This window comes from Sceloporus occidentalis, unplaced genomic scaffold (genome assembly GCF_023333645.1).
Source record: "Sceloporus occidentalis isolate IW3139 unplaced genomic scaffold, rSceOcc1.0.p SCAF_2, whole genome shotgun sequence".
NCBI classification, from domain to species: domain Eukaryota; kingdom Metazoa; phylum Chordata; class Lepidosauria; order Squamata; family Phrynosomatidae; genus Sceloporus; species Sceloporus occidentalis.
This window is the reverse complement of record NW_028316982.1, coordinates 254039318-254062881: the sequence shown is the minus strand read 5'-3', so window position 1 is coordinate 254062881 and position 23564 is coordinate 254039318. Positions and strand designations below refer to the sequence as shown.

The following is a 23564-nucleotide window of genomic DNA, read 5'->3' as shown; positions in this document are numbered from 1 at the left end:
TTCCACTCTGTTCATTTCCATCCCCCTTGGCCTAGCCTTAAAAGAATAGACAGGGAAGCTCTCTAGTCTGGCTCTACAATTCTAGTTGTGTTGGACTACAGCTCCCACCTTTCCCCTACATAGCTGAAAATGGTGGAAATTATAGTCCAACACATCTGGGGGTCACTAGGTCAGGGAACACTGGTATAAAGTCTCCTTTGCAATAACAGGCGTGGGATCTCCTGTATTTCCTGCCAACACCCTGCAAGTGCCCTTCCTTGTCCTTTACTCTTCTAAAGATCTGGAACAACCAGTTGGAGTTGTGAACACACCCACAGAGCTTTCCTTATTCAGTGAATGATCTGGCAACTGTTGCATTGGCCTGAACTGGCAAGTTTCTGGAAGCTGATCCATATCTCAAAGGTTCTCACTCTTTTAAATTGCTTTTATGGGGTGTAGTGCTCCAATGTGCCATACACGTGTCTAACTAGATCACCGCACTACACTCGTATAGCGCTGCTATACCACTTTAACTGCTCTGGCTGCCTCCTGTTGCATTCTGGGACTTGTAGTTTAAGGATGTGCATTTAGAATTCTCAGCCAGAGAGCTCTTAGGCCTCACTGAACTACAAACCCCAGAATGCAACAGGAGGCAGCCAGAGCAGTTAAAGTGGAACAACAGCACTATAACAGTACAGTGCGGTAATCTACATTGTTAGAACTGGATTTTTATGTTACCGGAACAGCTGCATCTGCTTCCTGCAGTTTCCTAATGATGATCCAAAAGACATTGCTGAAATAATCCAGTTTGAGACTGCTTTAACTGCCCTGGCTCAGTGCTAGGGAATCCTGGGAATTGTACTTTATTGTGGCACCAGAGCTCTGACAGAGAAGGCTAAATGTCTCACAAAACTACAGTTCCCAGAATTCCATGGCGTTGAGCCATAGCATTTAAAGCGGTTTCAGACTGGATTATTTCTGCAGTGTGTTTTGGACTGATGTCTAATATATGTGGATGACCATACCTATGAATGGATGGACCATGTGAGCCTAGGACATAACTATTGCCAGTACCACAAGAGAGAGAAAATGCAGCCTCCAACTTGATCAGTATTTCTTTTTCTGAATGTTTAGATTTATACAGATTGTTGAATCTGTTCAGTAATTCCACACTGTTGCGTATAGGAATACACCCTTTGAAGGCTTTGCTATTTTTTCTTAATAAATTCTATGGACTTTAGGTGAAATCAAACATATTAAATGATTGAAAGATATGGCCATGTTAGTCTGTAGAATCAGTATCTAGAGAGATCAACACATTTAAGACTCACTGAAAGAGAGAAGTTGGCAGCACCAGCTATTTCAATATTAAATAATGTCCCCAATCCTTTTCAGGGAGGAAGGCAAGGGAATATTTAAACAGGGTTATCATATCACCTCTTAACCATCTATTCTCGAGGCTAAAGATACCCAGCTCCCATTTATACTAAAACAAATGACAGTACTTGCCCATATAGAGAATCATTGGAGATACTTGCCCATAGGGAAACATAGGGGAATATTTGTCCATAGGGAAACATTGGAGATGTTTCCTGTGTTTCCCTACTGACAAGTAATTCCCAATGTTTCCCTATGGGCAAGTCTTCTGCAATGAATCCTTATGGGCTAATATTCTCCTATGCTTCCCTATGGGCAAATATTCCCAATGTTTCCCTATGTTTGGGCTTAAAGAAAAGGAGGGGAACTGTATTGAGAAAGGCGCTTGTTTCTGTGGGGAGGACAAAATGGGTGACACCGCCCTGTTAAAATGGCCGCGGCCCAGTGTTGCCATGGCAACGGCCCGTCTCTTCTGCAGCAGAGGCAATGTCTGCCTGCGGGGACCAAGGGAAGGAGCCCTACACTTTCCACCATCTCCCTCAAAAGGGCTTCCAGGCCTTGGAGAGCAGGGAGACCAGGGACCTCCTGCTCAAATGGTGAATTACAAGAGAGAGGAACCCTTCCCCTCCTGCCCCATTTCCCCATCTGCAACCCTTGCCCACTTTCCTTTTATTTATATCTTTGGGGGAATGGATGGGGTCATTTGCAACTGGCTGCATGTGGGAATCCTTTCTTTACAATTGTTATTGTTGTTGTTGTTATTATTATTATTATTTATATCCCACCTTTCCCAAGGGAATCAAGGCGGGTTACAGAGTAAAATAGAATAAACATGCAATATCAAATAAGTGTCTCATTTTAAAAAGAAATCCCTTCCCCCCACCACCACCCCAGTCATAAAATAGCAGATAAAGGGTACAAATAATAATAATAATAGTATTATATATATATATATGTATATGTGTGTAAGTGATAATAATAACAACAATAATAAACTTTTATTTATATCCCACCTGCTCTGACTAGGACCAGTGTGCCTGTGTGTGTGTGTGTGTGTGTGTGTGTGTGTGTGTATATATATATATATATATATATAAATAAAACTTTATTTTCATCCCATCAGGATTGAGGCGGTTTACAATAAAAATCCATACAATAATAATAATAATAATAATAATCTTTATTTCTACCCCGCCTTTCCACAATGTGATCAAGGCGGCTTACAGGTAAGAAGACAATAAAATACAAGTTAAAATATTACATATAAAAATTAAAACATCATCAGAGGAGTAGGGACGGGAAGCAAACAATCAAAATATCAGGGCAAAGATAAGACAATAACTTTAAGGTAGTTGGGGCAAAAGATAACAGGATTACTGAAGTGGGAATGCCAGCCGAAATAAGTGTGTTTTTAAATCTTTTTTAAAAGAAAGTAACGATGCAGAGGAACGAAGCTGTACAGGGAGCTTATTCCACAAAGTGGGGGCAAAGATAGTAAAGGCTCCAATAGGTTGGCCCCAGATGTTCTGAGTGTGCGAGGCGGACTATATGGGGAGAGGCGGTCCTCCAAGTACCCTGGACCCAAGCCATTTAGGGCTTTATAGGTCAACACCAACACCTTGTATTGGGCTCGGAAGCGAATAGGCAGCCAGTGAAGATCTTTTAAGATAGGTGTTATATGGTCTGCCCTGGATCTGCCAGCGACCAATCTGGCTGCCATGTTTTGAACCAATTGTAGCTTCCGAGTGTGGTACAAGGGTTGCCCCATGTAGAGCGCATTGCAGAAGTCCAATCGAGAGGTTACCAAAGCATGTACAACAGTTTCAAGGTCCCCCCGGCCCAGGTAGGGACGCAGCTGGCGTATCAGCCGAAGTTGATAACAAGCACTCCTGACCGTCGCATCCACCTGAGATGTTAGCTGGAGCGACGAATCAAGGAGCACTCCCAGACTGCGCACCGAGGCCTTCAAGGGGAGCGTGACCCCATTCAGGACCGGATGACAAATCTCACCACCCGGAGCAGGGGAACCTATCACCAGTACCTCCGTTTTCCCTGGATTCACACTGAGTTTGTTTTCCCTCATCCAGCCCATTACCGACGCCAGACAGGCATCTAGAGGAGAGATACCAGCCTTAGTTACTGCATCAGTCGGAGACATAGAGAAGACTATTTGGGTGTCATCAGCGTACTGATAACACCGCGCCCCGTGTCTCCGGATGATCTCACCCAGCGGTTTCATGTAGATGTTAAATAGCATAGGAGACAAAATCACTCCTTGAGGGACACCAGATGTAAGGGCCCTCTTATCGGAGCGACAGTCTCCCAGCTCCACCATCTGGAATCTACCCGAGAGGTAGGACCGGAACCACTGGAGCGCAGTGCCCCCGATACCCAACTCCCCCAGGCGTTCCAGAAGGATACCATGGTCAATGGTATCGAAAGCCGCTGAGATGTCCAGGAGCACCAACAGGGACACGCTTCCCCTGTCCATGCTCAGACGGAGGTCATCAACTAAGGCGACCATGGCAGTCTCAACTCCATAGCCCGCCCGGAAGCCGGTTTGAAATGGGTCTAGAAAATCGGTGTCATCCAGGATCGATTGAAGCTGGAAAGAACAATAATCCCAATTATTCCCTCCTTCCCCTAAATATTGTTCTTGTGTACCTCCAAGGAATTTTTTTTTTACTTATTGAGATCCTAAGGCAAACCTAACCTGGGGTTTTCTTGGCAAGATTTCTTCAGAAGGAGTTTTTTCATAGTCAATGTTTTGCCATGGCCAGTTAGATTGGTGTTCTAATCCGCCTTGATTCTCTCGGGAAAAGGTGGAATATAAATAAATTATATTACAGTATTATTATTATTATTATTATTATTATTATTATTATTGTCCTCTGAGGCTGAGAGAGTGTGACTTGCCCAAAGTTGCCTCCCAGTGGATTTCCATGGCCAGGTTTCTGACTTATGGCGACCCTAAGGCGAACCTATTCATGGGGTTTTCTTGGCACAATTTGTTCAGGGGAGGTTTGCCATTGCCTTCCCCTGAGGTTGAGAGAGTGTGGCTGCCTACTTATTGGTGATCCGACTTATGGCGGCTCCTATTATGGGGTTTGAGAGGGATGGAGCTGATTTTGGGGGAGCGAGAGTTAAGCATGCTCATATAAACCTCAGAAATGTTGGGAGAGGGTATTTGTATGTATGTATTTACTTACTTAATTTTGATGCTGCCTTTCTCCCAGAAAAGAGACCCAAGGAGGCTCACAAATAAATACTGATAGTGTCTATAGTTTTTTGTGGGTTTTTTGGGCTATGTGGCCATGTTCTAGAATAATTTATTCCTGAAGTTTCGTCAGCATCTGTGGCTGGCATCTTCAGAGAAGATGCCTTTGGTGTTTCACTCTTCACCCTAGCAGAGTCCTGTGTCAGCGAAAGTGGCTCATTAAAAATGTAGTTGAGCAATCAGAATATGACTAGGGCTGTATCTGCATTGCAAAAATACTCTGGATTGACACCACTTTAACTGCCATAGCTCAGTGCTACAGAACTCTGGGAATTGTAGTTTGTTGTGGCACCAGAATGGAGCCTTTAATTATTCCATTATGGAGAAGGCTTCTTGACCATCTCTAGCTTGCAGTGCTAGTTTACTGCATGGTTTTTTTTCCCCCCTTTTGTATGTGATCTCTGAATTAGTACATGGATGGGAGGCCACAAACAAATGCCACGTGTTGTAGGCAACATTTCAGAGGAAGGAACTGGCAAAACCACCTCTGAGTATTCCTTGGCTAAGAAAACTGTATGAAATTCATGGGGTCACCATAAGCTGACAGGCAGCTTGAAGGCACACACACACCCCTACCTCTTTCCTACTGGCAGCTTCAAGGATTTCACTCCATTTTTTTACCTTATCATGCGGTATATGTAGACACTGATTTCTTTTCTCTTTATTTTACATCTTATAGGTCTATGGATGGCAGAATCACAATACAGGCATTCAGCTTTGACCAGAATTTCAAAGGCTATCAGCGAGATGATTTTATTATGGTAGTTATGAATTTTATTAACTACAATATTTTAGCCCACATTTCAGGGTTTATTTAAACAATTCTAAGCAGGGTGAAAATTAATAAAACTTAGGCCCGTTACAGACGGGCCTTAAAGTGTGCGCACAAAATGGCGGCAGCCGTTCCACACGGCCGCCGCCATTACAACGTCACGACCGCGCCGCCTCTATACAGGACGGTGCAGATGTCATGTTGTCATGCCGCGCCAGGGCAAATAGTGCGCCCCTTCCCCAGCCGGAAAAGGAGCTCCGAAACGGAGCTCCTTTTCCATTTGCGTCGCTGGGCGCAGCCTTCAGATGGCTGTGCCCAGCGAAGCAAGGGAGAAAGGGGCCAAGCGGCTCCTTTCTCCTCCTCCACACCGCCGCGGGGTGTCCTTGGGCTTTCCAGGCTGTGGGGAAGGGGCCTTTTGCTGCTTCCCCGCAGCCTGGAAAGCGGCGGATCGGGGCCTCAGTGGCTGCCGCTCTGGCCGCTGAGGCCCCGATCCGGCTGGGAAAGGGGCGGGTGCAGGCCGCCGCTTTTCGGTGGTCTGTAACCCACCAAAGACATGGATAAAACCTTAAATAAAACCAAAAGGCTAAGAGGCAGACTAGAATATTGTCAAAAATGTTTTATTATACATACTACCTAGTTTCCATAGGAAAATGCTGTTTATCACAGTTTGACTTGTATTTAAAATGTCTCTTAATACATGATTTATATAGAAATTCAAATTCAGTAGCAAAGATATATTTTCATACTTCACAGTAAGCCCATTAATTTGCACTGTTATCATGCACATGTCTATTCTGAAGGAAGTCCCATAGTTTTCAATGTGATTTATTCAAAATTAGGTTATTATAGGATTGCATCTTTAGGCACACTTACTTGACCGTTAGTGTCTTTGAAAAAGACCATTATTTGGTCAGGTGATAAGTAAACATGCTGCCAAGCACTATTAATTGCTATCTAGATGCATCTATTTGATGCATTTATATCTCACTCTCCTTGGGATATTTGAGGCAGGTAAAGTAGGTAAACAGTTAAAATATAATACAATACAACTATAAATAACGCAGCATGAATTTTTAGAACAGGGATGGGGAATGTGTGGCTTTTCACATATTTTAAGACTGCAGCGCCCATCATTCCTCAGCATTGATTGTACTGGCTGGAGCCAATAAAAATTGTGATTCAGTTTTTGGAATACCTAAAAAATAGACCTGCTGTGTGGACAAGACAGAGAACTAGACTACTCATATCTAATCTGGGTCTATGTTAATGTTTTCAGAACAGGTTTCTAAACATGGTAAATCTACGTATCACTACTGTTATTATTACCAATGACCACCATCCCAGTTTAGACACAGAATACAAAAAGTGACCTAAATGTAGCTGATATAATGGTTCATTATATCATTCCAGTTGGATTGAAATGTGAACTCATAGGCCCTGTACAGATGGGCCATTTCGTATGTACTCTGTACATACTAGGGTTGCCTGGGGGCGTCTCTATTAGACGCCCACAACCCTAGTATGTACGGAGTACATACAAAATGGCGGCGCCCTGTTCACATGGGCGCCGCCATTTTGATGTCACAGTGCGGTATGGCCATTACGTCATGGCACTGCTGTAGGGCGCTTGTGGTGCCCTTTCAGCGGCACCAGAAGGAGCTTCATTTTGGAGCTCCTTTGGCCACGCGTATTGCTGGTGTGGCCTTTAAATGGCCGTGCCAGCAATACAAAGACAAAGAGGCTGAGTGGCCCCTTTCTCCCTTTTCCCGCCGCTGTCGGTGTGTCCTTGGGGCATGAAGCCCCAAGGACACTCCTTTCCAGGCTGCGGGGAAGCGGCATTTTGCCGCTTCCCCACGGCCTAGAAAAGCGGCGGATCAGGGCTTGTGGGGCTGCCGCTGTGGTAGCTGAGGCCCCGATCCGTCAGGGAAAGGGCCAGGTGCAGGCCACCCCAAAGGGGCGGTCTGTATCCCCCCCAAATTTCTCAGCATCAAGAATCATCGGGCCATACTCTGTAAATATTCAGCAAAAGGTTTGTTTGCCATATTGTTGGGTCTCAGGAAACAAGAGAGGGCTCCAGATTTCTGTTGCTCTTATGCATAAATTGCATCTCTAGAAAGTGGAACAGAACAGGACTTAAAGTGAGAAGATGACATTTTAAGGGCATGATACACATTTTTGTTTGTCATAACAGCTAAAGCTGATCAGTAAATTTTGGTTATTTGGGAAATTATTGTTTGCCATTGCAGAACAAAAGGTGGCTAGGTACAAAAATGAACCATTCCCATCCCGTCCTCTCATCTTGAGATGAAGTAGTGATGTCCTACTCCAGGTTTCACTGATCTATTAAATAAAATAAGTAAAGGCTGTTTTAGTAGTAATACTTCATTTATGGAATTACTTCCATGGGGACTGCAGAACTTTCACTCTTTTCACCTTTAGAATGATAGGGTTATTTTGGCACGGTACAGATGGTGCTAATGTGCTGTGCTGGCTCTGTACTAGGCTTAAGTGACTGCGCAGCAACTGCACAGTCCCTAACCCTGGTACGGCGCAGTGCCATAACATTGGCGGCACCCTGTATACATGGGCACTGCCATTGTTACGTAAGCACCGCGTGGCATCTGCATGTTGCCGCACAGCGCTTATGTAACCACTGTGCCAGTGGCGCGCACTTGTTATGCCTCCCCTGCGGCTTTAAAAGAACTCTCTTTTCCTCCACAGGGAAGCTGCATGGTTTGGTGGCTGTGGCTTCCTTGTGCAGGAAAAAACGCCGCCGCCATCCCAGACAACATGGAAGGTATGTTCCGGGCCCTAGAAAGCCTGTTATAAGCTGGAAGAATTACTGGCTCATATTTTTTTTAATTTCAAAAAGAATAAAAGTTTTACTCTTTTTTGTTTAAGTATCATCTTCTTTTATGATTTCTTCCTGAATGGAAAAAAAGAATGTATACATGTTTTCAAAACTACCATGTAGAAGTAACCAAACTATCCTTTGTCAAGGGGTGTAGCTCACCGGTAAAAAGCAACCTTTTCCACCTTACGTAATGTGTCTATCAAATCTTATTTATAACTGCAGAGTATTTTTGACTAATGAATTGCTATGATCTCTTTACATTTAGGACTTTTTAAATCACCCAGAAGTTAACCGCAATTTGAAGTTGCTTTCGTCTTCTGGACAGTGGACTACATTAGGTAAATAGAGAATATCTGGGATAAAAGTATAGTCTGATTTCAGTCTTTTTTCATTCTGATCCTTTTTTTTCTTTTGCTGCTGCTTCCAATCTGAAACAATGGATCAATTCACATATTCTCAGTGAGTGACACAATAACTGCACAGCAGAACAGATTACTTTTAACAAACTAATTAGAGATATTAATATATTTTATTTTTATTTCAGGAACCTTCATTTGTGTTTGACACTTCTATTTATCTTATTGATTGGTGCAGTTAATTTGATACTCTATGTAAATAACATTGCCTATAATTTGAATTAAACCAGATTGTAGTGGCACTCCTTTCAAGACTAACACCTGTACTTCTGTGTTTTTCCCCTATGGTTTCTGTTCTGTAGTATTGGAAACTAGAAAGGCAAACTGAAGGAACTCACAACACAACAAATGGCTTGTAACTGAATGATAGGTAGATGTCAGACTGCGTCTGCATGCATCTGCATGGGGTTGTACGACCAGTTTCTCTGTTTGGGTGTATTTATTGAAGCTACTTGGTCACAAGCAGCCCAGGTGGAGTGCTTTGTTTTACCAGCTATGACCCCCTTCTAGATAACTAGCTTGGTCATTGTTATCCATGCTTTACTAATTACCAGGTTATGCTATATTACTGTCTTGTGCTATATATAGACCTGCCTTTGAAGGCTGTTTGGAAATTGATTAGCTAATACATCCATTAGGCACTTGGTCATTAGGCCAATTGCAACTGATGGTGGGAATGCATCTTAGGGTTTAAAAAATATTATTGAATCTCAGTTTCCTAACAGTGATTCAGATAAAGGGTCCTAATTTCTTTAAAAGCCTGTAGCTTTAACACTGTATAGTGGGACCTTGTCATCCACGGGCTTGCCATCTGCGGATTTCAGCATCTGCAGACAAGAAGTCTGTCCATAAGAATGGAATTGTAAAAAGAACCTCCACACTGCAGATCACCATCACTCCACAGCACAGAAAACTAAATCTAAAATATGGCCAGCAGCAGGGTATGGCCAAATTCCAGTTGGGATAGATCCTGGGTTGAGCTGGTCCTGACAGAGTGGCCTCACATGAATGTTGATGTCCCCCAGCACAAAGTAAGCCAAAGGGATTCCCAAACACCACTGCCAAGGCTAGTTCTGCCAGATCAGGGATGTTTTTGTTCAGAAAAGTGGCCAGTACGGCAACAGAATCCCTACTCTATTCCAGCCACCCACCTTCATATACAGTGGAGCCTCCACATACGCTGCCTTTTTATAGGCGGCTTTGAGCACAGGCGCTCAAAGCTGCCGGCGCGCGCAGGGCAGAAGGGGTGGCGCGTCCCATTCAATTGAATGGGCGCGCGCACCCGTTGCGCCGCCGCGCCGCCGTGCACGAGCCCCATTGGAAACAATGGGGCTCGAGCATAGGTGGATTTTTTTATACGCGGAGGGATCCGGAACGGATCCCTCGCGTATAATAAGGTTCCACTGTACATGCTTTAACCCAGCAGACTACAGAACATGGAACTTGATGAGGGAGATGGAATCATGATAGACAACTGTATCTCCATCTACCCACATGCCAGGGTAGATGGAGATAGAGTTACCTACTCCCCTACAGAAGGCCTAGGTGGAGAACACTGGGAGAGATTAACTTCCCACTTCATCTTGCTAGGTCTCTGTAATACAAGCCAAATAAACATGCTCATAGCTCCCCCCCCCCCCCAATTTACTGACCTAGCATTATGAAGCAGCACTTTCAGCCCAGGGGATATGTTGCCAGAACTATTCAGACTTTCCTTTTTATATAGGCCTGATACAGACAGCCAAAATAAAGCTGCTTCAAGTCACTGTGGAGGTATGGTGCTTCAATGATACATGTGTCCTAAGAGTCCAGAAGCTGCACCAAAACCACGATCCAGTCCTAAGGACTGGAGTGCAGCTTTGGTGCAACTTCCAGACTCTTAGGACGCATGCATCATTGAAACACCATACCTCCAAAGTGACCCGAAGCAGCTTTATTTTGGCCTGTCTGTATAGGGCCAATGTTTCTTCATTGGAAAAAGAAAACACTTTTTGTTTTAGTTGTCCATTAAGCAAACATAAGTAGTTGAAGTTCTTCACATTTCCAGTTCATTTAAATGCTGTACTCACAGATGTTGTGGATTGTGCCCAGTGCTTATATTGTTTCTTCCTTTCTTGCATTTCTGTAATGCCCTCCACTAAGGAGGTTATGGCTGTGTGAGAGTAAGTGGCCTGAGGCCACACCCTGAGAGTGGAGCCACTTACAAAGAACTTAAGAATGCCACTGAGAATACAACCTACATATCTCGTCCCTTCTCTCACCCAGCAATGATGAGTTTCACCTACCCTATCACCATGTTGAATTTTCTCTTATCATCATGTGTCCTAGAATCATGACATTCTGCTCTTCGTTACACCTGAACTATTCCTTTTATTTTATGTTGCAATGACTTCATTTTATTGATTGATTGTACACATATCCTGTCTTTCACTCAAAATGATATCCAAGATAAAATTAGGAAAAAGAAAAAGTTAAGGCCAACCAGTTGTTTTTGGTTGCAACCTTCATATTTTTAGGAATGCTTAGCATTGCACTGACATACATGATAGTCTGGAATTTAATCTTTGGCTTCCCATTTCCAAACTGTGGCCTTACATGTATTCATAAGTTCTAGGCTGGCTAAAAATGCTTCAAACTTACAATGCTGCCAATCTTCAGTAACAGACCACTTTGTTCAACTATGAAAAGACACCATTGCAAGTCTATAAGAGAAACTCATTGTACATGCTCCTTCATAGAATCATAGAATTGTAGAGTTGGAAGAGACCACAAGGGCCATCCAGTTCAACCCTCTGCCATGCAGGAACTCTCAATCAAAGTATCCCCGACAGATGGACATCCATCCAGCCTCTGCTTAAAGACCTCCAAAGAAGGAGACTCCACCAATCTCCGAGGGAGCGTGTTCCACTGTCAAAAAGCCCTTACTGTCAGGAAGTGGAATCTCTTTTCTTGTAGCTTTCATCCACTGTTCTGGGTCCTGTTCTCTGGAGCAGCAGAAAACAAGCTTGCTCCCTCCTCAATATGACATCCCTTCAAATATTTAAACAGGACTATCGTATCACCTCTTAACCTTCTCTTCTCCAGGCTAAACATACCAGCTCCCTAAATCATTCCTTCAATTTTATTTATACTCCTATCTTTCAGATATTAATGTGAGAAAAGTTGAAGTCGAGGCTCTTCTGTGTACACAGGTTTCTATGTCATTTTTTGATCGATTATACTGTGAAGGAGTTATTCGAGAAAATGGAAATATTGTAAAGTGTTATGATGAATATCATGATGAAATTCTTATTGCAGATGAATTAAGAAAGGTCAGTATGGAGTGTAGTTTTGAAAAAAAAATCTTGTTAATGCCTATACATAGGACCTTCCTGGTAATTTCTATCATCCTTTTGTTTCATGGTTTCTTCTCAAAGTACAAATAGGAATCTGCAACTGCTGAGAAAAAGGAAATGAATCAAAATAGGGTTCAGCTGTAAGTCATCAGCAGGAAGGTCATTCTGCAAATAACATTAATTCCCTCCATTTCCCCCTCCCCCCATGCCCCGGTTTATACACATACACATTTCTTTCCAGATAGGACAGTAATTTCCTTCCAGAAGGATTACTTTTATAAGTTTTTAAAAAATTATTCTACCTTTTTGTCAAAAATTGACACTTAATGCAGTTGAGAGAGGTGTTTACATTTTGCTTTTGCTAATTCATTGTTAGCATATTAGTACAGTACAGCCTTCCTGAACCTAATGAATAACAAATGTGTGGAATGACAACTCCCATCATTTACACTGAACAAATTGGTTGGAGTGAGATTGGAGCAGTGGCATTACTGGGTGGGTGCAGGGCATGCTGACTGCACAAGGTGATACCTCACAAGAGGGCTGACACCCTGGTGAGGTCCACCTCACGCTGCAGTGGAGGGCTGAGCGTTCCCCTCATGGCTTTGCTGCCACCCAGCTCCTTCTCCATCGAGGGATCCAAGGTGACAGCGAGAGCTGCGGAGGGGTGAGCACGCATCTTGTGGTTTATCGTTGCCCAGCTCCCTTCCTAGGGAGGGAGTCAAAGCAGCAGCCAAGGGCAAGTGTGCCCCTTGTGCCACTGGGTGGGAGGGAGCCAAGGGGAGAAAGCAAAGATGGCGGCAAAGGGCAGCAAAGGGGTGAGCATACCCCTCATGGCTTCATCACTGGTTTGGCTCTCTCCCTGGGGAGTGGAGCTGGGCTGGCAATGGAGCCATGAGGGTCAAGCAGTGGATATGGAGTATGGGCAGGGCAGGCTACTGCACCCAATTGTAGTCCCCATCCCATACTAGGCGTCATCAAGCCTGGTGACACCAGTGGATTGGAGAAGTAATCCAGAACATGTGGAAGGCACCAGACTGAAGAAGATTGGCACAGCAGAAAAACACACAAGTCTGGAAGCAATTCTCTCAAAAAATAACTTTTATTATAAAGTGAATTGTTCGCAAGTTACATACTAAAATAATAAGAATATATGAGTTGTGGGGGGCAGAAACTCACACTGGAGGAAAACATCCTTTCATATGTACAGAATTAGGACGTACTCTGTTAATGCTCCCTTTTTATGTTATTGAAGATAAGATAAATCACAGTGTACTGATTCTACATTCTACATTTTCTTTCTTAAAGTCACCTGGCTGAAGCAGTGTTCTCATTTCAGATTGTAGCAAAATAATGTGGATCATTATACAACATTGGAAGAAGCCAAGTGTTCAGAAACTTTCAATAAAGGCATAGACTTTTCATTTCTGAACAAACAGAATCCAAGGAAGCAGAAAGGGGAGAAAACGATATTTACAAATCAATCCCCTCCCTTCTATGCTTATAGTACAATACTTAAATGGTTTTGTTGTTGAATAAGACCAAGGTCTGCCTACTATAGTACTGTTCCAACTGTGAGTGGCCTGATACCTCCACAGAATGCTCATACATAGGGCATATAATGTTTCTCTGCACATCATGACTAAAATTTGTTGACAGGTCTTACTCTCATGAGAGTCTTCTGTGCATAAAACAATAGTAAATTCCAAAGTGATATTTAAACGATCTTTCTCAGATTTTGTCACTGTTGTTTGAAAATGTTTAAGGTAGCATTTAGTTTCAGACTTATAGTTTATACCCATTTTTACTAAATCTATTCCTATGTGCATGTGTTTAAACAGAAAATACTAAAAAATAGAAATTAATGTTTTTATTTAACCAAAATTTTATACTGTTAAAAACAATTTCCATATCACAATGTTGTCTTTCCTCATTGTTTTATAAAAGGTACTACTTCTTGAAGATTCAGACCACTATGACTTGTTTAGCCATTCAGACCGTGAGGAGTTTCTGTTCTGTCTTTTTAAACATCTTTGCATTGGAGGAGTTCTCTGTCAATACGAAGATGATATTGGTCCATACTTAAAAACAACAAAGGCTTTATATAAAGATCTAGTGAGGTAAACCTCTTCCTTACATGAACCTGATCTTCTTAGTGTAAATTGTTTACCTGACTCTTCAAGTTGAAAGCTTGAAGTGGCTAATGATTTTAAAGTGAATGATAGTAAAACTATAAAACATAAAAAAGTAGTTATGTGATAATTCAGCATCTAAATATGTATGTTTTTGTTTGTTTGTTTGTTTTTAATTCTGCATTGGATTGAATACTTTTTTAAGGAGGGGAGGGCACCAGGGATTTTATATGTGCTGTATTTTTAACTTTGTTAGCTACCCCAATTGTTCTCAGAGGGGCGGGATACAAATAAATTTATTATTATTATTATTATTATTATTATTATTATTATTATTAACCTGTCAAAATTAGCTTTTCATAGTGCCAGCCAGAAAGACGTCAGAGTTGATGTAAGGTGAATCTCTGTGGACATTAGTTTAATTAGTTTATTTGTTTTCCCCACCCACCCATCCACCCACCCAAATGAGTATGCAAGGCAGTTTACAAAAAATAACAACTATAGCAGGACAGTGTTCATTCTTGGCTGCCGCACAATTTGTCTTTCTGTTTTTCCTGTCTTGCTAATCACTTCAAGCTATCCTTTGGAAGCTTTTATTCATTTTTTCATTGTGGTGTACAGTATATTTATATCTGTTATCCAACCATTCCTCTTTGTTTCTAGAGACCTCATTCTGTCATCTCTTTGAGGAGCAGTTTAGGGAGCTGGGTATGTTTAGTTTGGAGAGATTCAGAGGTGACATGATTTTAAACAATTGTAGAAGATGGAGCTAGCTTTTTTCCTTGTACTATAGTACAGAGACTAGGACATGAACCAATGAATTCAGAGTACAAAAAAAGAGATTCCACCTACATTTTAGAAAAAAAACTTCACTGTGAGAGATGTTTGATAGTGGGACAGACAGCCTTGGAGGATGGTGGACTCTCCTTCTTTGGAAATCTAAATAGTAATTAGACAGCCATCTTTCTGGAATGCTTTAGCTGTGTATTCTTGCATGGCAGGGAGTTGGAATAGATTACTCTTGTTATCCTTTCTAACTATGATTCTGTGTTAAATTTTAAAATGTGTGTTTTGACTAGTCTAGATGTCTTCATTAACATTGTTTTTTTAATGAATCTTAGTGTTCAAAAGGATCCTGAAACAAAGAAAATAAATATAATATCTACTGTCTTTAAAGTCTGGGCACACGTAAGTATCTCACTAGAGCAGTGTTACAGGCATGTAATCCAAACTGCTATCAGATTTCTGAAGATAACAAAAACTTGTGTAATCACATGCTGTTGGGACCTTATCTAGTTATAGCTAAGCGTTTTTAAATTCAGCAGAGTTTAATGGGAGAGTTAAATTTGTCTTTAGCCATCCCCATTGGGAACAGTGGAACATAAACAAATACTTAATTTTGGCTGGATCATGTCCTTGATAATGTTTCAGCTCATGCTCACCTTTTCAGTTTGTATTCAAAGCATGTTAGACAGCATCTTGCATCCTTCATTGTTTGAGCCCAAGGGCCACATTAAATTGACTGAATGAATTATTATTGTGAATTCTGATGTAACATTTTCCAGATATATGATGATCTTTCAGAGGAAAAGAACAGAGGAAAACTTCCTTTATTTAAAAAAAGACACAATACAGATAAGAGACACAGTAATGCATAGGAAAGGCAGCAGTAACATTAATCAGTGTGGCTATTGGAGAGCTATTATCCATAGTTCTCTCTGAAGGGAAAACCCTTTGCTACCCAGCAAAATGTCTTGGGGAGAAATATTTACAGTATCATTTTCCATGACAAAAATGTTCTTCGTCAACACTCATCCCACAGACTGCTTTTACTTTGTTTAATGGAATATGTGCAGCCATTTATATTGTGAAATGCAGGAAGAAACTTGTAAATAGGAAGTCACAGCATCCCAAATAATCACAGGTAATTACAGTATGCAGCTGAAAGAGATGCAGATTTGTTACCATAACCCCATAATTAGGAGCAGCTTGGCAAGATCTTTTTAGAGTGTTCTTTTGGCCAAAATGAGGCGTCAGCAGATCTGTATGAAACTTAAAAGCTAGCACACTGATCTTGGCTTATTAATTGATGGCAGGGCTCATTAAAAATCAATATGTTTCTGAAATTAATGACTTCATGTGATAGAATTATGATGGCAACAATTGTGTGAATCAAAGCTTTAAAGTAATACTGTACATAAATCAAATTAATAAAAATTGGATCACTTCAATAACATATCTGACTGTGCAAAATACATTGCGCATTATCAAAGTATAAAAAGAATTACCACTTTCTAAAGTGATATTTAAATAGAATGAGCTGAGATAGGACTGTTTATATACAACTAGGTCAGCCTTTAAACTCTTTCATAACCTCCTTTAAAAATGCACAGTGGGGGATCACAGCAGACAAAGTAATATCATTATTGGACTTTCAAACCTCCCAAAAACTAAAATACATTATTATAAATTTTTAACTATGAAAACCAGTTTCACCTAAAGAAAAGTGTGTGTGTGTGTGTGGTGATGGTGGGGGGAATTGGGAGCTTCCCCACCAACTATCACAATTTCTTCAGATGATGGGGAAATTAGCTTTGGCCTGATACAGATAGGCCAAAATAAAGCTGCTTCGAGTCACTTTGCAAGTATGCTATTTAAATGATACATGTGTTCTAAGAGTCCAGAAGCCACACCAAAGCCACGCTCCAGTCTTAAGGACTGGAGTGCAGCTTTGGTGCAGCTTCCAGACTCTTAGGACGCATGCATCATTGAAACACCATACCTCCAAAGTGACCTGAAGCAGCTTTATTTTGGCCTGTCTATATAGGACCGTTACAGATTGCCAAAATAAAGCTGCTTCGGGTCTCTTTGGAGGTATGCTATTTAAATGATGCATGGGTCCTAAGAATCTGGAAGCTGCACCAAAGCTGCACTCCAGTGCTTAGTAATGGAGTGTGGCTTTGGCACGACCTCTGGACTCTTAGGACCCATGCATCATTTAAATAGCATACCTCCAAAGAGACCCAAAGCAGCTTTATTTTGGCAGTCTGTAACAGTAAACTTTAGGACCATTTGCACATGTGTATACCAGTAATAACTGAGGAGAACTCCAGGTTTGGGTGAATTAAGGAGGTTTTATTAGAAAAATGCAGAGTGCAATCACATACACATATGATAGCAATTCAGACACAGCATTCAGAGCTAACCAAAATGGAAATAAGGAAACAGGACAGTAGACTTTGAGGGTTTTTTTTTTAAAGGAGGGTGATATTTACCTGTCCAAAGAGTAGACCACAGAAAGCAGGCGTGGCTCAGACAAAGGTCTGAGGGCAACGCAGAACATATACAGAGCGCAGCCTGGGACAACTGTAAGCATACTGAGTGTGCAGAGATGTGTGCCAGCTGTGTGTGTGAAAAGGCTAGGTTTGGAGACCAATATTTATACTTGATAACTAGCCTATGAGAGGAGCTTGATGATCTCTAGCAGTGTAACAAAGACCTGATGGCCTTCCCAGGAATTGACAATGGAATTCTGGCCTGGTTGATGGCTTTAACTTCAGAGTTACAAAAACAGAGATTGGATCAGAACAACTCGGGTGACTGGACAAGATGAGGTGGCTGAGAAAACAAGAGGGGGAGGCAGAGAGGTTGGTTTACTGCTTTGGGTGACAAGGAGATCCTTTGTCTCAAGGTGCAAGAGGAAATGGAGATGACTTGGGGGAAGGAAGGAGCAATTTGATTGTATTATTTTCTGGATAGTCCACATGCCTTGGGTCTTAGTCTTTTTCTCCTGAGAACCTGACCTAATGTTCCTAAAGGTCATTGTGATCTCTCAAGAACATGCTGGCTCCAGATATGGAATATGAAAATATGGAGACCCTACATCCAGTGCAGGGTATGCTGAGTGTGCTAACAAAAATTGCAGATAAATCCACAAAAGTTTTAAAAATTACAAAAATAATTTTAAAAATGTGAAGTTTGGAGGTACCTATGGACACATGTTAGGAAATAAACTTTAATAGTAAATATAGGAACTGTACAGACCGCCCTTTTCTTGCTGGATTGGGGCCAGGGCAGCCTCACCGGCAGCCCTGCGGCCCCAATCCGCCGTTTTTCTGGGCCACAAGGCGGGTGGCAAAAGGGGTGTCCATGAGGCTTTATCCCCCCAGACACCCTGAGAACCATGAGGAGAAAGGGTCAGCCCCTTTCTCGTCAGGATCGTTCCTGTGGCCATGTGGTTGCCACGGGAACAATCCACTCTAAAAAAGGAGCCCCGTTTCGGAGTTCCTTTCTGCGCCACTGGAAAAGCATGATAAGCGCCCTCCAGCAGCGCGGAGATATCACTCATTTGCCACGCCATTTGGACGCAGCACATGTATGACATCATACGCCCCGTGTGGACGGCACCGCGTAACGATGGCGCCGTCCACACAAACTAGGGTAAGATAAGGGAGCATGTGGTTGGTGCGCGCTCCCTATCTCTAGAATTGGTGCGAGTACACCACTTTATGGTGGTCTGTACTGCACCATAGTTAGGAAAGTGTTACATGGTTGCCATTTTAAAAGTACTGAGTAGGTGAAATGCAATGATGGTGTCTGGCACACCTGTCATGTTGCTAAGCTTTGGCGGGTTACAGACCGCTGAAAAGCAGCGGCCTGCACCCGCCCCTTTCCCCGCCGGATCGAGGCCTCAGTGGCTAGAGCGGCAGCCGCTGAGGCCCCGATCCGCCGCTTTCCAGGCTGCGGGGAAGCGGCAAAAGGCCCCTTCCCCGCAGCCTGGAAAGGGGTGTCCTTGGGGCTTCAAGCCCCAAGGACAGCCCGCGGCGGCAGGGAGGAGGAGAAAGGGGCCGCTTGGCCCCTTTCTCCTCTGCGTCGCTGGGCGCAGCCGTCTGAAGGCTGCACCCAGTGACGCAAACGGAAAAGGAGCTCTGTTTCAGAGCTCCTTTTCTGACCAGGGAAGGGGCGCACTATTCGCCCTGGCGCAGCGTGACGATGTCACGTCCGCGCCGCCCCGTCTAGAGGCGGCACAGTCGTGACGTCGTAATGGCGGCAGCCGTGTGGAACGGCCGCTGCCATTTTGTGCGCGTTCCGCGCGTGCTAGGGTTGGGGCGTCCAGAAAGGATGCCCCTTTGTAACCCTAGCACGCGCGGAGCGCGCACTTTAAGGGCCGTCTGTAATGGGCCTTTATTTCTTACTTTTGCACTTGCTACTACTGATAAACATATAACAAGATTTTTTAAAAATTCGATAAAATACTTCACTCATTTTGGTGCAGTCTAATATATACTTCATGAGAATAAGTTTCATTGGACAAGCAGATCAATAAATGTGCTCAATTAACAGCTGGGTTGTATAGAAGTCTATAGGTTTTTCTTCATAACTCTTGAGAGGCACATTGGATTATATGGGGGGCAGGATTCATGCAGCTCTTCAGATATAGTTGGACTACAACTCCAGCAGCTATAGCCAGCATAGACAATGATGACAAATACTTGAAGTTGCAGTCCAATAATATCGGGAAGTCCGTATTATTAGCACCCCTAGATTATATCGTGAGCCTCCGATAGAAAAAAGTGTGGAAAAAGTGGTAGCAAAGCAATAAGGGTAGTATTTGGTAATCTGTGGGCAAGTGGAGCAGAGAAATGCAGCATGTATGGCTTCTAGTATCTTTGCATTGATACAAGGAGCATGGAAAACAAACAGGCTAAACTTGAAAACCTAGACTCTTTGTTGCTTTAATATAGGAAGGCATAATGCAGGAAGATTAATATGATCTCATGCATATCACTGAGATTTGATGGGATGAGACCTACAGTTGGAATACTGTAATTGAAGGCCATACGTGTATACCTCAGTTAATAAGTATTGACGGCTATATGTGTATACCTCAATTAATGAAGTACATGTGTTCCTGGGCATTAATTCTTCAACAGAAAATTTGGTACCAGAGACATAAATAACATGGAGACAACAGGGATAGGCTCATACAGCACAAAAAAAGCAGTTCAACATGTTCCAGCAAACTTTTTCAAAACTAATAGCCAAGTCAAGCCTTACATAAAAAATAAGCAGGAAAAAAATCCTTCTAAAGACCACCACTTGAACACTTCTTCTAAAATGCATTCAGGGATGCTACTCTCCCAACCTCAGAAGAAGGCACAGGCAGACCCCCTCTGAACAAATCTTGCCAAGAAAACCCAGTGGTAGGCTCACCTTAGGTAGCCATAAGTCAGAAAGACTTGGGGAGGATGGTGGCATTAAAAGGTGTTGGACAGAAGGCAGAAAAGAGAATATTGTTCAACCAGCCAATGAGGTAGATATTCCAAGATAGGTAAGAAAACAAAGAACACCTAGGAGCTACTTAATCAAGTCCAAGTATTCATGGCAGAGAAATTATAAAATTGTTGAGTTGATGCTCGGCGGAGTAGCCAAAATAGAATCAGTAATCAAAATTGCATTGTTAAACTGGACTGAATTAATGAACAGGGGGGGAAAAGAAAACCAAAAGAGATAAATGTAAAATCCTGCATTTAAGTGAAAACAGCATACAAGATGAAGGAACCTGGCTTGTTATCAGAACTAGTAAAAAAGACTGAGGTGTCTTAGTTGAAAGGATGAACATGAGTCAGCAATGTGATGTATTTGCTAAAATGGTAATGCAATCTTGAACCTTATAAACAGATCACAAGAAGCAATTGTGCACTTGTTAGACTACATCTGGAGTAATGTGTCCAGTTCTGAGCACTTTATGTTAAGAAAGAAATTAACAAATTTGAACATGTCCATAGGAGAGGAAATAGGCTGTTGAGAGGCCTACATGCTAAGACCCATGTGGAATGTCTGAAAGATATTAATAAAGGGAGACATAATAGTGACCTTCAAACATCAGAAGGTTTAATAGATGTGTTTCCTTTTAGCTTGCAACAGGAATGGGCACAGTGCAACCCTGGGGTGCTTTATTGCAAGCCCAAACAGTCCTTGCAAACTGTTATTGGACCTCAATATATGCACAGCAATATCTGCAACATCTGAATGACCACACAATTCCCACCTTTGATTTAGGTCCAAAACACACTGCAGAAATAAGACAGTTTGGGACCGCTTTAACTGCTCTGGCTCAGTGCTAGGGAATCCTAGGAATTGTAGTTTGTTGTGGCACCAGAGCTCTCTGACAGGGAAGGCTAAATGTCTCACAAAACTACAGTTCGCAGGAATCCTTAGCATTGAGCCAGGGCAGTTAAAGCAGTCTCAAACTGGATTAATCCTGCAGTGTGTTTTGGACCCTAGAGGATCAGAGGTAATTGCCAGGACGTAGGTTTTAGCAAAACCTTACGAGAAATATCCCAATTGTATGAACTATGCTCATACAGGCTTAGATGGTAGTGGCCCTTACTTTGTTGTTGTTATTGTGCCTTTAAGTCATTTCCACCTTATGGTGAACGTAAGATGAATCTATCACAGGGTTTTCTTGGAAAGATTTGTTCAAAGGAGATTTGCCATTGCCTTGAGAGAGTGTGACTTCCACAGAGTCATCCAGTAGGTTTCCACCACTGCGATGGAATTTGAATTCTGGTCTCCGGGGTCATAGTCCAATACTCAAACCACTGCATCACACTGGTTCTCTTTTATGAGGAGGTATTTAGGCAGAAGCTGAAACAACTATATATCTTGGATCCAGTATTTGTATCTGACATTGAAGATGCTACATGACAGGGTTGGACTAGAAAACTTGTAGGTTCCTTTTAACTCTTTGATAATAGGAATAAACTATAGTTAATGGCAACCATGGTTTGCCTTGGTTTGGACATAAACAAAAATAACGACTAATTGGAAAAACAAGCAGTTACTTCCAGTCATGTCCTCATATTTGTGCTACAGTGACAGGGAGGGGTTTAGCATTATATCTGAAATTTAGTCATTTTATTTATATCCTGCCTTTTGTCCCAAAAAGGGACCTTAAAAAAAAACAACCCAAGAGTGCATAAAAAGCAGCCTCCAGAATTTTCTCACAAATGAGTACTATCCATTACTATATTATACTAATGTTGTATACTTTTCCTCCCAGGATGCTAATGGCCTTTGTTATCCATCATCCAACAGACATGAACAGAATTTTGCCTATTTTATTGTGAATCCTTTGAAACGACACATCTATGTTTTGTACCACTCGTTTGGCGAAGCTTTGTTCTGTAACTGACTCTTCTTGGTTCTTCAAGTATATTTGATTAATAGTTGAATTCTCTTTAAATATAATTTGTCAAAGAGATCTACATTATCTACACATGGAATACATTTAGACTGTTTTTTCTAATGTGCTCAGTGTGATTTTAGAGGCATAGTTTATATTATTAATATTGCAGACTATACATCCATGTCAATACTGGTACAATATACTATCTGAAACATTTTGCTGTTGCTGAATTATATCCCACCTGTATGCAAAGATGTTTTCCACTCTATTTGAAACTATTATATTGCCATTTTCTTCAGCTTTTAAAAACTATAAATTAAAATAAATTAAAACTTTGTAAATACATATATTTTGAGCATGAAATATCATTTTTAAACTATGAAGAGGTAGAAATATTTGCTCAGAATTTGACTGATGAATTGATGGTCAAAAAAGAAAAAAAAATCTCCATTAAGATAGTTAGTATGGTCCCAGTGCCTCAGTCATTTTATGATTAACTGCAAAGACATTTCCACATGTATAACTACCAAGAAGTAGAGAAGGCAATTTAGTGTCACCCATCCAAGGGGCCCAGATCTTATTGTTGAATGCAGATTCCCATGGTCAGTAGTTTTTCATTTCGAATGTAGACCATAATAGTTCATCATTATGTGTTTACCTATCATATGTCACTACATAATATGTCACCTTTTTCACTATTGATGAGGCTTCAGTTATTGTTTCAACTCTGCAACTTCTACAACCCACTTCAACCTAAGGGACGGGGTGGGGTGGGGAAGTGAGTTAGAATTATCCTACTTGTGAGAGTCTGCTAAATGTAATAATTTGCCAATAGGGACACCCATTTCAGGGCTATAGGGTTTTGTTTGTTGTTAACTGGCCTTGAATTGATCCTGACTCATGATGACCCTGTGGATGAGACATCTCCAAGACCCCCTATCCTCCACTTTTTGAGTGAGTCATGCCTTCTCATGATGTGGTCAAAATATGACAGCCTCAGTTTCATCATCTTGGCTTCTAGGGAGAATTCTGGCTTGATTTGTTCAAGGATCCATTTGTTTGCCCTTTTGGCTGTTCATGATATATTCACCCCTAAATACACATCCCTGGAGGAGGAGGAATCCTGTGATGCCCTAAAAACAACCTATGATGTTTCTGGGACTGCAGCCTATTACATCAGATGTACCATGTGTTTTCTCAACTGGCAGATTATTATAACATATATGGGGGA

General features: G+C 41.9%; 1 protein-coding gene across 2 annotated transcripts; it reads left to right on the top strand.

The window, feature by feature from the left end:
* The first annotated feature begins 343 nt into the window (after positions 1–343).
* CFAP300 (cilia and flagella associated protein 300) lies at positions 344–22622 on the top strand. Of its 2 annotated transcripts, none has more exons than XM_089512767.1 (7): positions 344–402; positions 5313–5394; positions 8525–8597; positions 11820–11986; positions 13958–14130; positions 15264–15330; positions 22208–22622. In XM_089512767.1, the coding sequence occupies exons 2-7, from the start codon at positions 5317–5319 to the stop codon at positions 22337–22339; spliced, it is 690 nt and encodes a 229-aa protein (XP_089368893.1). In that variant the 5' UTR covers positions 344–402; positions 5313–5316; the 3' UTR covers positions 22340–22622. The 2 variants fall into 2 exon arrangements, with proteins under 2 accessions (XP_089368893.1, XP_089368892.1); XM_089512766.1 differs by lacking the exon at positions 344–402 and adding an exon at positions 1812–1952.
* The last annotated feature ends 942 nt before the right edge of the window (positions 22623–23564 follow it).

Coding starts and splice junctions, on each gene's coding strand:
- CFAP300 (XM_089512766.1), top strand. CDS start 1,843: ATGTCTGCCTGCGGGGACCAAGGGAAGGAGCCCTACACTTTCCACCAT. Junction 5,395..8,524: donor AGCGAGATGATTTTATTATG/GTAGTTATGAAT, acceptor CTTTACATTTAG/GACTTTTTAAATCACCCAGA. Junction 11,987..13,957: donor TTGCAGATGAATTAAGAAAG/GTCAGTATGGAG, acceptor GTTTTATAAAAG/GTACTACTTCTTGAAGATTC.